We start from the raw sequence: 16,141 nt of genomic DNA on the forward strand, positions 1-16,141 counted from the left end.
AGGAAGAGCAATGATCAAACCCAAGTCCTGACAGCATATTGTGTGTACAACACACTTTATTCACAGATATTTTTCAAAATGTGTTTATTGTACACGAAGAAATAAGCAATTTTGTACAGTATTGTGTTTAGTATGGTTGGATTGAAAAATTGTCAACGTTTTTTTTTGTCTTGATTTTGAATATACAAATTTCAAATGATATATAAATATATATCTTTAATGTAACATTTTTTTTTTTTTTTTTTAAGTTTTGTGCTTTGTCTTCATATGAAATAAAGTCTTTTTGAATTTTATCAATGTTGTAAAATTATTCAAACGTTATTACAAGAATTGATTAAGTGCACTTTCATGGTGTGTCTTTATTAGAAGTAACATCCCAAAATTAATATGCATGAATATCAAAAGGCATTTTAGTGGAGTAAGTGCAAGTTTTCAAATTTAGTAATGTTTGTGTCAAATAAATTATATTAGATTTTTTTTAAATATATTTGTTTTATACAAATATAATTTTGCACAACTATATTGGAATGTAATTTATTTATTATATAATATAGATTCTTTTAAAACAGGTTTACAGTTATAGGCATAATGAATAAATTATGCAAAACAAAATTCTATTTCGGTTTACAGCAGTGTTGTGTAGTTATTGGTGGTGAAACACTTACAGGTTCACGGTTCAATACGGGTTCAGTACAATAGGAAATATGTTCACACTTTAGGGTCCAATTCTCACTATAAACTATGACTTTGCCTCAATAAACCCCTAATTACTGCTCATTAGTTAGTAAGGTTGTTAAGCTTAGGTATTGGGTAGGATTAAGGAAGGGATATAGAATAAGGTCATGCAGAATAAAGCATTAATATAGCCCCGTTTCCACCAAAATTACCCGGAACAATTTGTACCAGGAACTTTTTTCCCCCAGACCTGCTGCTGTCTGCGTTTCCACTGCGGTCTAAAGTACTGAGAAGATTAGGCACATTAGTCCGGTGATGTAGGACTGCGCGCGGCGCGACTGCTCCTCCCAGTCAGCGACGGACAGTAATCATTTTTGTGCGATACTGTCTGCAACAATAACAAGTGGAGGAGATGCAAGCAGTGCTGCTTTTGCTGGTTATATATTGGTTTACTACAGAGGTCATTAACAAAACGGCGGAAAAGAGACAAGCATTGATACCAGGGCTCTGAACCGGTTCAAGGAACGAAAACGAAAACCGGAAACGAACGAAATTTTAAGAGGAACAAAAACGGAAACAAAATCAAAATCAATTTGAATCGTTCTGAACAGAAACGTTAATTTGAAATGACCATTAACCGGTTAATAACGTTATTTTATCGTTCTCTTTAATATTTTAATTTGGCAGTGACCAATCATGAATAGAGTAGTCCAGCATGTGACGTTGACTTATCAAGCGTGAGTGAAATGCCCGCGCACCAGTCATCTATGAATCTACCGTCAGTGCAGAGCGCGCATTTTCATGCCTCAAGTACATTTCTTTCCCCGCTGAGGTCTACAATGAAATCGCAGGTATTGGAGGACATTATTTTCGTACGTTTAAATAAGTAGTACAGACTTTAAGCTCAAACAGACCGATTTAGGCTAGTTTATGGATTTTGTTTAAGCCTGTCCAAGTCTACTAGCATCTATCAAACATTTTTCCTATAGTCTTTCAGATTGCCAATACAGGACAGGTCAATGTTTTCTATATAGACGGTTGATGCTTCGTATTAAATGGTATGTTATATTGCATTAAATGATCAAGCTTTATTAGCTGACTGAATTTGATTATGTGATGCAAGGACATGTTGCGCAGTGTTTGCTTTGAAATTAGCAGTTGACGGTGCATTAAAAGAGCAATGGTTATCCAGTTTATTTATTCTTTATTCATGCAATTTTTAAAACAAGTCGTGTTGAAAAAAAGTTATGTACAAAGAATGTTATCACTCTTCTGAAAATAATTAGGCATAAGAGGCCACTTTCGATTGTCTAACGCTCCATTAAAACAGGTCTGCTGTTTATGCTTTGTAATTCTAATGCATGTATTTCTGGTTTTAAAAATGTTATGAATTAAATATTCAAGTTTAATTACCATGCGTTATATTATTATTGAGTGAAAATAAGTCTATTTATACATATTTGTTTAAAGTATAGGCTAAATTAAAATAAAGTTATTAACCGGTATTTTTTCAAATCAAACCGTTTTCGGAACAGTAATGTTTATTGAGGAACGCAAAAACGGAAACGCTATAATATCGATTCTGCTCGGAGTGAACCGATTGAAATTTTTTTCCGTTTTTAAGCCCTGATTGATACTAAAGCGTATTCTGAAAGCTCGTAAAGCTAGATTTAAAATAAGACAAAGTATGTTATCATCAGCTATTAAGGACATTGACCGTGCAATGGCTGAGACGAACGCGCGCCATCGGACAGAAAGAGCAAGACTGATATTTACTGAACGCTCCTCGCAAAAGACTTTTAAAAATGGCGGTTGAAATAAAATGCTGCGTGAGTTCAACCAATCAGCATGTTCAGCGCCCAAGTCCCACCCCCGAAAGTTCCCGAACTTTGAAAAAGTACCACCTCGGGAGCAGTTTTTATTGTGGACTTCTAATTTGTGACCAGTGTATTGTTTTTCTCTATCCTCTGCGTATCCTCGTTCGTCAATACATCATGTGTCGGGTCAAAGGTCACTCTTTTGGCATAAGTTGATGCATACAATCGTCTGCCGGAAGCTAGTTATTTTAGTCTGTAAAGTCATAAATATGTTTTGTTTTGTTTTTTTTACTAAAAATGCATGGCTTCGCTTCTTTATTAACCCCCTGCAGATGGATTACTTTTATGACGGATAGATGCACTTTTATGGCCATCAAAATCTTGAATCATTCCCATTAAAAAGCTTGGAAGAGTCAGGACATTTTTAATATAGCTCTGATTTCATTCGTCGTATACACCATAGGATGACTTGAGGGAGAGTGAATCATGGGCTAATTGTAATTTTTGGATGAACTATCGCTTTAAGTCTCTTTGATGATTGATGGCCATGACAGTGTGTTCAATGTGTTTTGTGGTTCTTTTGTGTGTTTTGTTATCAATTTGGAATTGTAAATTACTAATGTGGAGTATATAATTTGAGTGTTTCACTTTGTGTTGAAACAAAAGTGTTTCCATCACAAATTTGTGTAAGTTATTGACTGAAATCATATATGGTTAGTATATGCAGAGATATTTTAAAGGGGTGGTAAAACACATTCTTTTGAAGGCTTGACTGTGTTTGTGGGGTGCACTGTAACATGTGTTCATGCTTCGTTTAAAAAAAAATTGCCTTATTTTTCATATATTTGACCTTTATTCTACACTGCTCTGTCCCTCCTTGTAAAACGGTCTGATGCTTTCCGGGTTGTATGAAGCCAGTCCCTCAAAAATACGCAGTGGGCTCTGATTGGTTAGCTGGCCCAGTGTGTTGTGATTCGCTAAACGCCTAGTGCACGTATGTCGGAGACGTCACGCCCCTTACCGGAGGCTGTGCTTTGGTCAGTGAAACAACGGCGTCAATAAAACCATACCAATCTGAGCCCGAATCAGACCCAGAACATTTGAGTGAAGATGATCGAGCAGGACCTGTTCAGTCCTTAAGAGTAAAGACTGCGGATCTATAGTGATCGCTACTGAATGGCACTTTAACTTTTGTATTTTTAGAACGATTATAGCCAAATATCTGTCGCAAGAACTAACCCAAAACAAACACTAAGCACTGGCTTTAACTAGTAAGTTAGCCAAATCACACACAGAACCATGTTTAGCATGCCTGAAAATAAACAATACATAAAAGCTCTAATCAAAGAATCATTTACACTAATGTCAGGTTCGCTGTTGAGATTTTAACGTTAGTGTTTGTAACGTTAGGAGTTCGTCGGATAACGTTAAGTATGAATGAGCATTTAACAGACTGGTTTGCAGAACAGCGCTGTCATCTGTTTACTTCCTTGCTACAACCTATTACAGGAAAACACATCGATGAAATATAAATCAGACTTACAGGTTGTGGCCCGTAAACAGCTTCTGTTTGTAAATCCAGCTTTCAGGACAAGCCGTTGTGCATATCCTGTATTGAACTCGCGAAGTTTGTGGAAGTTTGTGTTGTCCTCCGTGAAATGTGCAGCGCGCGCGTCGTGCATCCACGCACCGGCAGTGTTTTTTTCACGCAGCTGACGTTGTGCAAATCTGGCATTGAAATCGCGAAGACGGTGGATGTTTTCCTCAGATGTGCTGCAGGAGCCCTTCACGCGCCTGATTCCCCGCTGACTCAAACACACGTGCATATAACATGTTGTATGTTAAACGCTCTGCAACGCACCCCCGTCCCTATGAAGGCTGAACAGAGCAAGTACCCCAGACCTGCAATCCGGATGAAAATAACAGTGTTTCGTCGGCATTGCAGCAACAACACTCCAGCCTAACTATACCACAACAGCGCCGCGATACAAAATGGCCTCACCCCCCCTTATTTAATATTCTCGGAGGAGGGGTTTATGTAAATATTGAGCCTAGTGATGTCAGCAAGCCCTGGAGGAATGTGTGTAGTCGCCTACTGGCCGTTTGCTGTAGTTCTTAGAAACTGATTTCTTTAAAAGCAAATATCTCCCTTTGCTTTAAACTTTGAACGTTGTAACTTTGCAGATGTTGTTTATGCTCAAGCAGCAACATTACACGCTAGCTAAAGTTAGAATAGTGAAATCGTGGTTTACCACCCCTTTAATATTGACTGAAATCATGTATGATAATTATATGTAGTTTATATGTGTATTATATAAGCTTGAAGAGCAAGCACACCATTTCCCTATTAAAAAATATGAAAACTGTATGAAATACATAAACAAGTGACACAAAATGTAAATAAATCCTATATGATTTTAATTTGACTAGCATATGATTCAGTATAAGAACTCTTTATATATATATATATATATATATATATATATATATATATATATATATATATATATATATATATATATATATATATATATATATATATATATTACAGAACACTTATTTCTGCCATTTTTTCCATCATCAAACATGTTGGGGATAACTACTATTGCTACTCTGTTGTGGAAGTCACAAATATTTTTTCAAATTGTGCAGGAGGTGCAATTGAGGGGAAAATCACACATTTGCAGCAAACGCATCGCTCACTTTGTGTAATTCCTTGGCATAAATGGATATGACGTTTTTGTAAGCGTTCACAGGAATGCAGACCAAGTCCATAGGAAACAATGATTTTATCCACATCTGAAAAACAAATATTTCAAGGAAGAAATGGCTTGTAGTAGACTGACAGGTAAGAATACTTTACTGATATAAATCTTTCCACATGCGCCAATGGAGAGATATTGAATACGAAAGTCCCAAAGTGTGAATATAAAACCAACTTTACCAAAGTCATTAAACACGTGTTGAATATCCAGCAAACTATTTAAAAATATTAATAATAAGAAACAAAATGGGCATGTCATATTAAGTTTAACAGTATGAAAATAAACTAAGGGTTTACTAAAGTAACCATGTTTTTTTTTGGCGTATTGATTACCATTTGAATAACCACAGTTTTAATAAAAATACCATGGTTAAACATGGAACATGGAAGTGTAGCACAAAGTTTGTGGTTACTATAATAACCATGTGTTTTTTTTAATTTTTTTTTATTTGTAGTAAAATCATGGTTAATTTTTGTAAGGGTCGAGATGTGTTACTCTGTTCCAGGCGCATGAGTATTGAGTTATTTACAACTTCAGAATACCTCAAAACAAGCGATTTGACAAACAAACACAGAAATACAAATTAAATATACATAAAGGACATCAACATAAGCAACTAATCATAAATAAGCTAATGTATACAGCACTGCATGTCTAAAGACATGATAATCTCCTTTCAATGGCCATAAAAAACGAATGCACATTATAACAGCGAAATATAATAAAGCATATCACACACACACAATACTTTAAATTGACACACAACAGCCGTGAAATGAACAAAACGATATGTTGTATGAAGCTGTAAAGTTGATCATCTGTGAAAGCAGCGATCGAGGCTCCACTGCGCGGCGTGACATCACAGGGCTCATGATGTCACAGTGCTGCATTCCGAGCTACATTCTGGCGAACATTCCGAGCTGCGCCAGTATAAAAGTCAGCAGCAGCAGCGAAGACTTTCACACAATCAGCAGCAGCAGCGTTCGCCCAGAATAAGTTACTTGATATCATAATATAAAGCGCAAGTCTCTTCATTTACCTAATTTAGCTCAATTAAAATGGCTATCCCACTTGGATCCATATTGGTGTTGGATTGGCACCGCTGTGCAGACAGCAGAGAGTTTTTCAGCAAAATACTGCACAAGAAGACACGGCGAAAGTTTGGGCTCTTGGAGGCGCAGATGATGCCTCCTCATATGAATGTGGACATCGTTCGCTACAAGGTTATTATCTCGGGTAAGCCTGGAGTCGGGAAGAGTGCTCTTGCTGCCCGTCTCGCTGGCCTCGATCTCCCCAAAATGCATTATGAGAACACAGGCATAGAGGCAACAGCGGTCTTCTGGCCTGCGAGACTTAAGGACAGTGGCCGTGTGCTGTTTTTCCGCTTTGAGCTTTGGGACTGTGGGGAAAGTGCCATGCGAAGATTTGACCACATGCTACCGTCATGTAAGGAACAGGTGGATGCCATCCTTTTCCTGTTCTCCTTCACTGATCGTGGCTCCTTTGATGATCTTTCAAATCAGAAATCACGGATCACCGAATCTTCAGATCCAATGGTTAAATTGGTGGTTGGCACCAAATCTGACTTATTTATGCACACAGACGTGACAGAGAGTGACATAACACATTTTCAAGAGGTGTGGGGTCTTCCGGTCTTCCGAGTGGGAGGTGATGTGAGTGCGGGGCTTGGTGAAGTAGCGCCTCTCCTAAATGCCCTTGCAGAACATCTGTGGCACCAGGACTGTAAGGCTGCTTCCTCTGTCTCCATCTCCCCACAGGCTGCTCTCAGAGAAACGGGCTCAGAGATCATTGTATAGCTTGTGTGTATTGTAGATCAATTTCACATCTGTTGGTCAGTATAAGGCAAACTTTATGGATGGACTATGCTGCTATGGAAATACTATACATAACAGAGAAAAAAGAAAATAAAAGTCAGCAGCAGCAGCGAAGACTTTCACACGATCAGCAGCCAAACTCTGGACATCTGCTTTCACCATGAACACTAGAGCACTGTCTCCTACTGTAGCAGCTATGGAGAACAGCTCAACAGGTGAATATAGCTCAGATTCATATTTTCACACATTAAACACAAGAAATATTTAGTCATATGAGGATCATGTTACATTGGGAAGAGGAAAACACCAAACTTGGTCAAAGTATTTAGTTGACAAGCTCACAAACTACATCTTAGTATATAGGTTTTATTTCACTATGCAAAAAAGGGTGAAAAAATTACAATATAAAAATTAAATTTTTAAAAAAATATTTGAATATCTGAAATATAGTTACATTTATAATGAAACAATGTCAAATACACGTTCAAATGACAAAGCAAAACTAATACCCAGATATAATTATTTTAAAATACGAAATCTGTGATGAATTGGCCTTTTTGTCGTATTGGCTCCTAGCTCTGGTGCAGCACTCTGGGCGGGACTTGCTGGCTATTTGGGAAGAGAGGGCTGTTCACCCCAAGTCAGCACCTTGAGTTAGGACTAGGGTGTGTCCTGTAAGGTGGTGGGTGGGACACAGGCCACACCCTAGATTGCCAAAAATCGACGGGACATTTTTTTTTTTTTTAAAGATGCTAATATCTGAAATATAGTTACGTTTGTAATGAAACAGTCAAATATATGTTCAAATGACAAAGCAAAACTAATACCCAGATATAATTATTTTAAAATACGAAATCTGTGATGAATTGGCCTTTTTGTCGTATTGGCTCCTAGCTCTGGTGCAGCACTCTGGGCGGGACATACTGCCTATTTCGGAAGAGATGGCTGTTCACCCCAAGTCAACTGGTGTGTTCGACATCAGCTGCGGCCGGATGCAACTGATCAGCGAGAGTAGCCGCGTGTAGGCGGGGAGGATCTGCAAACGGAGACATGCAGTCGGACACTTGCTGCTTCCCGCAGTGACGCTTGCGCTGTGTTTGTATATTTTATCAGCTGAAGTGAAATAAATGCAATATTTGGCAATGGACAGATGTTTCAGAGACATTATTGTCATGTAATACTTTATGTACTGCTTAATAAAGCGGGTGTTTGTACAAGAATAAAGTTCAACATATACGCCTACACTATCAATGAAGTGAGGTCTACTTTTTTATCAGTTTTATTTTGATAAACATGACAAACATCGAGACTACATGAACGGAGGTTTTATGGTTATAAAAAACAGATTTGTGAGCATTAGTTGAGCTGAAGGTGTCTGAATAAACACGAAACACACGTGATCGCTGTCATGCGGTGAATCTGGCCAATCGTGGAACAGCTGTGTCGTCATCAGAGTCCGTGCAGCTGCTCTGGAGAATCTATATTTTATATTATATTTATATTAATATTAGCGGCTGCTCTCGAATCGCTCTCGCAAGTTAGGACTAGGGTGTGTCCTGTAAGGTGGTGGGTGGGACACAGGCCACACCCTAGATTGCCAAAAATCAACAGGACAATTAAACCATGATTATGTTGTAATACCAGTGTAATACCCAAATTAAAATACAAATTTGTGTCCTCATAAATCGCATAAGCGCACACACACACACACACACACACACACACACACACACACACACACACACACACACACACACACACACACACACACACACACACACACACACACACACACACACACACACACACACACAATACTGGAGTCATTTTACAGGAAACCCTCTGAAGTTTCATAAAGCACTGCTAACAGTGATTAACATGTAACTAGCATTATAGTTCTATGTGTTTTATCGTTGTTATATTATAATATTAATGTTTTAAATATCTGAGCTGTTATGCATAGCATAAAATGGATATAATAAAAGCACAAAATTCCATATTGTCATCTGTGTCCACATACGTGGGCAGTTAAATAATTTTTAAATAAAACTGAATTTTGTAAAAAATTTAAATGGATTTCAATTTTAGCATCATATTAAAGAAATAAAAAGAATCTTAAAAAAAATCGAGATAATGTTTTCCATAATTCATGCATGAAAGGGGTAAAATATATTTTTATCAAGCCAGTTGTGAAAAAAAGAGTTATTTTTATATCTAATATTTGTATTATTCCAAATAAAGTAGCTATATGGAGAATTATCCTATATTTGAGTGATGTCACAGGCGCCAGTTCTAAATTCTAATCGTGACGTCACAGGCGGACAGCGCGAGTTCAGTTCGGCGGTTATCAGTTGGTGTTCAGTTTGAGGCAGGAAATGTGTTTTACACAGTTTACAATTATACAACGACACAGAGTCCCGTAGAGATGACCACGGCTGCGTTGCTCTTCGTGATTGTGCGTACTTTAATGTTCGGGTATGGAGGAGAACAGAAGCGGCGAGCGCGAGTTACCGGAGGAGAACCGAAGCGGAGTGTTTTTACAAACAGAAGGCATTATTTTATTATATTTCAGCATCGAATGAACACAATCTAGAAAACACTAATGGGTCATTCCTGTTATACAGTGACTTTTCTGTCCCTATGATTTACTTACTCATATTTTCTATAAAATGAGTCACATAAGAAATGGCTTAAATTATAAATGTAGGTCTTCTTTATCACTTAAACAGATATAATAGACATTAAAAATACTATTTTGTATTTTGCACACCTTTTTATTGATATATGCATTCAATTTTATCATGTCGTAAGTGCAAAGTAATCAACTTCCACAAGAACTATAAACCATGAAATGATAAAAATCTCAAAATATTTTTAGATTATGTTATAGAATAGGCTAAACTACCTCTAGTTATACATATAAAACATGTGAAACTATAGTTATTTTTTTTTACAATTGTCTTCATTTTCTGTGTCCCTGAAGTCATCTTCCACCCTGTTAGGATGTATTTATCAACTTCCAAAAAAGACCTCAATTTCATTGAGACAATTTTCAGGAAATTACATAATTAGTTTTTCCTGCTGGAATTCAACCGTACAAAATTAAGTAAGCTTCAACTGACCTCTACCTTTTTTTTAGTTTTTGAAATGTTATCCTGCTTGTCCCGCTCTTAAAGTTCCTCCTGTTAGGCTCTGTTATGAAGAATGTTTGTCCGGTCAAATGTTAAAACATATCTGACATAGTTATAAAAGTTCTGTTTATCTGTAGAAGGTTAGCTAGCTAAACGTTTATCCCTCAAAGAGCTACGGCTAACTTACCTTAAAATTTTCCACCCTGTTGATTCCGCCCTGTTAGATCTATAAACCTAACAGGGTGGAAATTCTAATAGAATAAATCGTATTTAGTGTATATTGCAAATTCTATAAACACATATATGCATATATAAATATTATATATAAAACAATATTATATAGGTGCAGTTCCACACATTACTGATGGCAAATCCTGCAGGACAGTGAGGGAAAACTCCTCCACTGTTATGGTCTTCCACCCTGTTAGGCGAGTCCTTTTTAAATAATAATTTGACAGCAACGTTAAATGTTTTGCACACTTATGTCTTATTTTGGAAGGTGAGGATCATTAACAGCATATACAGTATATGTTTTTGAACACGTTTTTTTATTATTTACCATCCTGTTGGCAAAAATGGGTACAAAAAGTACCTGTTCTTAATAATCAAGACATTCTATTCATCAATAATAGTTTTGTTATTGTTTCAAGAATTTAAAAAAATACCATGATGGCATAAGGAACATATACTATCCAAGAAAAACTCCTTATTGTTTAACATTTACATTATTAACATTTTGTGATAACTATGTATATGTCCCTAACAGGGTGGAACACCTTCACGGCCCGTGTCTGAACAATGAATCTACCCATAATTATTATTTTTTTAGTCCCTGAGCTTGACCAATATGTATTCCGACTAGTTAAACATGTCACCATTTTGGTAGAATGCTAAAAACATGAAAATCATGTTTCCGCATACCGCAAAAAAAATGTTACCGCATACCAGGAATGACCCAGCTATAGTTTCTAACTGTGTTGCTATTTGATTAGAAAAAAGAAAGACAAAAGTGAACATTGGCCTGCATGGTAGCCTAATGAGGTGCCGTCAATGGTCTTGCTTTGTAAATAAACCCTTATTGTAACAAATTATATAGTTAAACAATTACAAGAACTATATGTAAGTTCTAAGGCTGAGAACAAGTTAGAAAGAGCTTTAAAATACGGACCTTCTTGAATTATTGACTAAACAATCCCCCCATAGCCACGCCCCCAACAAAGCCCCGCCCCCTCTGGTGAGTACCGGCACTTTATTTTTTCCACTTCAAGCACTGGTCACTTGTTTAAGAATAAGCATTTTTAAACCCAAATATCAAAGAGCAACATTCTACATTCCGAGGCTAACATTCTATGACATCACAGTGTGCTTGACACGATCTACACTTGGAGTGAACATCAGTGCTATTGCTTCAGTGTGAACAAGCTCATGAGAGAACTGCCAGCGAGAACGAAGGATTTCATAGAGAACAGCAATATTTGTCTAGAGAAAATGTCTCAAGCTACTTTAATGTCAAGCTTTATCATTTGCCCGGTACCGCCACCAACTACCAGGCCATCAACCATCAGGCAGCTTCGCCGTTTGAAGTCAAAGCCTCAAGAGTCTGTGAAGCCCACTGGCCAGACATCCAGGCTCCCACCAATCATGGTGTTTGGAAATGAGTGTAAAACCGGTCTGACCCGACCTAACCAGAGTCAGACAACCATCAGGCAGCATCACCGTATGCAGATGCCGTCAATTCAGTCTGTGCAGACGCCCACACACACACCACTCATGGTGACTGGAAACCAGCATAAAAATGGTCTGACCCGACTTAACCAGACAACGTGGGCGAGAGTTGAAAGGCCACTCTGGGAGGTCAACAAATCTCCAGTCCTGACTCTGCCTCCGCTGGTCAAGATGGACAACCCCCGCGTGACAGCGAGAGCTCCACCACGACAACCTGCTGCTGATCTGCCACAGCCTGGGGCTCGCCGGATAGCACCTGTGGCCCGTGTGGAGAAACCAGCCAGAGGAACGTTAGTCCAGCAGAGCCCTGTTCGTCCAATACAGAAGAACAGGAGCTGTAGAACAGAGGAGCCATGTAAAGACGAACCGCAAAAGCCAGTGAGGCTCCTGGCTGTGGCTGATTTTCCTCCAGTGAGTGAGTCAGTGAGGGCACTGATGTGCAGAATGGCCGCTCAGCAGCAGAAGCAGCGACATCTGTCCCGTGGAGATCCAGCAGCAGCGACAACTGTCCCGTGGAGAGCCTGAGCAACAGTGTGTGGGTGTGACCAACATAGAAAAGTGGAGCGGCGTTCACAGACCATATAGACGACCACAAGAACCAGACAAGTCCTCTGCACAGACCCTATGAACAGCTTTATCTCCCTCCCACCAGAGGCTGGAGTAATGTATCCCGATCAGGAACTGGACGACATATTCTGAATGATATCCACAATCTGACTTGTGATGCTGCCTGACCACGTTCATTCGTCTGAGCCTGGTTTCTCCCAAGGTTTTCTCCAAGGTTTTTTCCTAGTGTTTTTTCTATGAATGAACATGAATGAAAATAAATCAATATTAATTAATAAATTGTCACTAAATGTTACAAGGCAAACCTTCCTTGGGTATCATTGGTGTCGTTTTGACCCGAAAATCATATTTAAAAAAAAAAAAAAATTTAATTCAGTGTTCATATGAGTGGTACAAGACCCGTACAATTTGACCAATCATAGGAATGAATGGGAATGAATGAGTGGCGCACACATGGGACGTTGATGTGGAGAACAACACGTCCTGGATGGTAGGTGTCGCCACAGAGCCCGTCCAAAGAAAAGGAACCAACGGCTTGCCCAGTGGAGTCTGGTGTATCGGACTTAAAGGTGCACTATGTAAAAAAAAATCAGTAAAATATCCAAAAACCACTAGGCCACAGAGGTGTCAAAAGTATTCGCATTCATTACTCAGGTAGAAGTATAGATACTGGGGTTTAAAAAGACTTCTGTAGAAGTTGAAGTATCAACTCAAGCTTTTTACTCAAGTAAAAGTGTAAAAGTACTGGTTTCAAAACTACTTAAAAGTATAAAAGTAAAAGTAATGTAAGGGGAAAAAATGCCATTAAAGGGATAGTTCACCCAAAAATGAAAATTCTGTCATCATTTACTCACCCTCAAGTTGTTCCAAACCTGTATGAGTTTCTTTGTTCTGAAGATATTTTGAAGAATGTTTGTAACCAGTCAATGGTTGCTCTATCTTCTTGGTTACAAACATTCTTCAAAATATCTTCAGAACAAAAACTCATACAGGTTTGGAACAACTTGAGGGTGAGTAAATGATGACAGAATTTTCATTGTAGGGTGAACTACCCCTTTAAGAACAAAAGATTAGGCCGCGCCACAGTGCATACCCCACCTCCTCAAAAAAAATTTTTTTTTCTAAAGGCCATAATGACTATAATGTTGTATTAAAAAGCTAATGTTGAACATTTTTAGATGCACTTGGCTACGCGTTTCAGCCGCATATATTCCCAATGAAAATGAATGCATTTTAGGACAATGCAAATACATTAAAGAACAATATGTGTACTACTGAGCATTAATGTGTTTCATGGAGTGGAAGATTTGATGACTAGTTGCCTATAAATATTGTAAAGGTGCAAAAAGTCAAAATTCAGAGGCATGTTATCAATAACCATTTGGGTCGATTGGGTCGACGATTTCCAGCCCAAAAACCTCACCAAATGTAGGCCTACATTTATATTCAAAAAATGGTTATTGATAACATGCCTGGTTATTGATAACAATGTTGACTTTTTGCACCTTTACAATACTTATAGGCATTAGTCACTCCAAGAAAAATCCCAAAACTTTAACTTTAATTATTTTATTGCCATACCAATCAAGGTTGATAAGTAAGTTACCATTTTATCTACTTAAAACATAACATTGATGATAAAAAAAAATAATTTCCCAGTAAAACGGATCAAATATGACTATATGTCCACTCCAGGTAGAAACTGTCAAAACGGCTATCCCTCAGAAAAACACATGCATCATTTTCAATGTCAACAGTAAGAAGCCAATTTACGTGCAAAAAGTGCCCAATATAGAGATGGGAAAAAGCAATGTAAACAGCCATTTCACACGTTAATGCACACACCAATGTCAAAATGCGTAATTCATTGATACTGTACAATAACCCGTCAACAAATAAATAACAACAATGACAAAACTACACTATGTCTTTCGTGAAGTACATGGCACATGCACTTAGCACAGTCAAAATGGATTAATGGTTGATTTTAACATCTTTCAGCAGCTGTCGGTGTTGCTAGTTGCAAATGTCCTAAGTTTGTATATGACGATGGACAGGAGTCACGGTTATATATATTTATAAAGAGTCTTCGAGTCACAGGTGTAATTCACGTTTGAGAGTTGAGTCACTCTCCCACTCTTTACTGTAGAAACAACTTACTGTATATTTATGCCACTGGCATAGCGATCACTGGAATATACAGCTACGAGTTATCGCGCTAAAAACCCGGCTAAAGTCATGAATGAGCTCGTCTGCCTGCTGATCGCTGATTGGCTGAAAGTGCTACTCTCGTCGCAAGAACCCGCCCTATCTGGCCACATGGTGTGTGATTTGTGCAGGTGCAGGCGTGATTGATCGCCTACAACCCAATAGGGTGTCGGAATGGTTTGTGTTTATCCTTCTCATCCAACCACAATCAAATTCACTCTGTCCGGATGGCGCGATTTATCTGGATATTTTTTTTTTTTTGATGACAAGTCGGAATGAAAACATGCCGAAATGGAATAGGAGTAACGAGGCTATTATTAAAATGTAAGGAGTAGAAAGTACAGATAATTGCTTGAAAATGTAAGGAGTAGAAGTAAAAAGTAGGCTGAAAAATAATTACTCCAGTAAAGTAAAGATACCCAAAATTTCTACTTAAGTAAGGTAACGAAGTATTTGTACTTCGTTACTTGACACCTCTGCTAGGCCAGTGTTAAATATTTTGTTCAGTTGAGTACTTACAATATCCCAAATGTTTCCAACTATTTGTAAATCGTGAGAAAATTGCTATTTTAACCAAGGAACCGGAACGTGTGAGGGAGTCGCCTGTCAATTGCGTCATATCTGCGTTACCCTCGGTTTCCGGTTTATTTTGTGTCATAATAAAAGTCCTGCTGCTCACAAGGTGTGTGTTGTGTTCATCTTATTAACAATCGCTCCAGCGGTTCCTCACTTCCACAACACTCGTCCTGCTCTGCTTCACACTACAGTAACGTTAATAATCACATCCATCAACATGATTTCTGCCCGAGTCCTGTCCCGATTCTCTCCCACCAGCTGTGAGGAGGAAACCACATGTCCCAAGATCCTGCGCTCAAACGTGGTGTCATCAACATACCCACATACAACATACCCACATTGGGTATCACCACATACCCAAATCAGAAGCCATGGATGAACAGGGAAGTGCGACTCCTGCTGAAGTCACGCAATACTGCCTTCAGATCAGGAGATGCACTAGCCTACAGCGCATCCAGAGCAAACCTGAAGAGGGGCATCAAAAAGGCCAAGCACTGCTACAAGCTAAAGATAGAGGGTCACTTTTCCAACTCTGACCCTCGACGCATGTGGCAGGGCATCCAGGCCATCAGTGACTACAAACCCACCCACTCCACCCCCGCAGCCACTGATGTCAACTTCCTGAACGAGCTAAATCACTTTTACGCTCGTTTTGAAAGAGACAACAGAGAAACTGCCACCAAGCTCAAACCCTCAGCTGACCCACCAATCACACTCTCCTCCACAGATGTCTGCAAGTCACTGAGCCGGATCAGCGCGCACAAGGCTGCTGGACCAGACAACATCCCTGGTCGTGTTCTCAGGGCATGTGCGGAGCAGCTCGCTGAGGTTTTTACAGACAT

General features: G+C 38.6%; 1 protein-coding gene and 1 long non-coding RNA gene across 2 annotated transcripts in view; both read left to right on the forward strand.

Moving 5' to 3' along the window:
* The window catches only part of LOC307131184, a 403,239-nt gene that overhangs the window by 104,388 nt on the left and 282,710 nt on the right, over positions 1-16,141 (forward strand). The gene's annotated exons all lie outside the window — the stretch shown is intronic.
* LOC307127712 (ciliogenesis and planar polarity effector 2-like) lies at positions 6,316-7,074 on the forward strand (the record flags this gene model as incomplete). The annotated part of the gene is made up of 1 exon (XM_079819131.1): positions 6,316-7,074. The coding sequence occupies one exon, from the start codon at positions 6,316-6,318 to the stop codon at positions 7,072-7,074; it is 759 nt and encodes a 252-aa protein (XP_079675257.1).

Source organism: Gobio gobio, assembly GCF_949357685.1.
Source record: "Gobio gobio genome assembly, chromosome: 1".
In the NCBI taxonomy this organism is placed as follows: Eukaryota; Metazoa; Chordata; class Actinopteri; order Cypriniformes; family Gobionidae; genus Gobio; species Gobio gobio.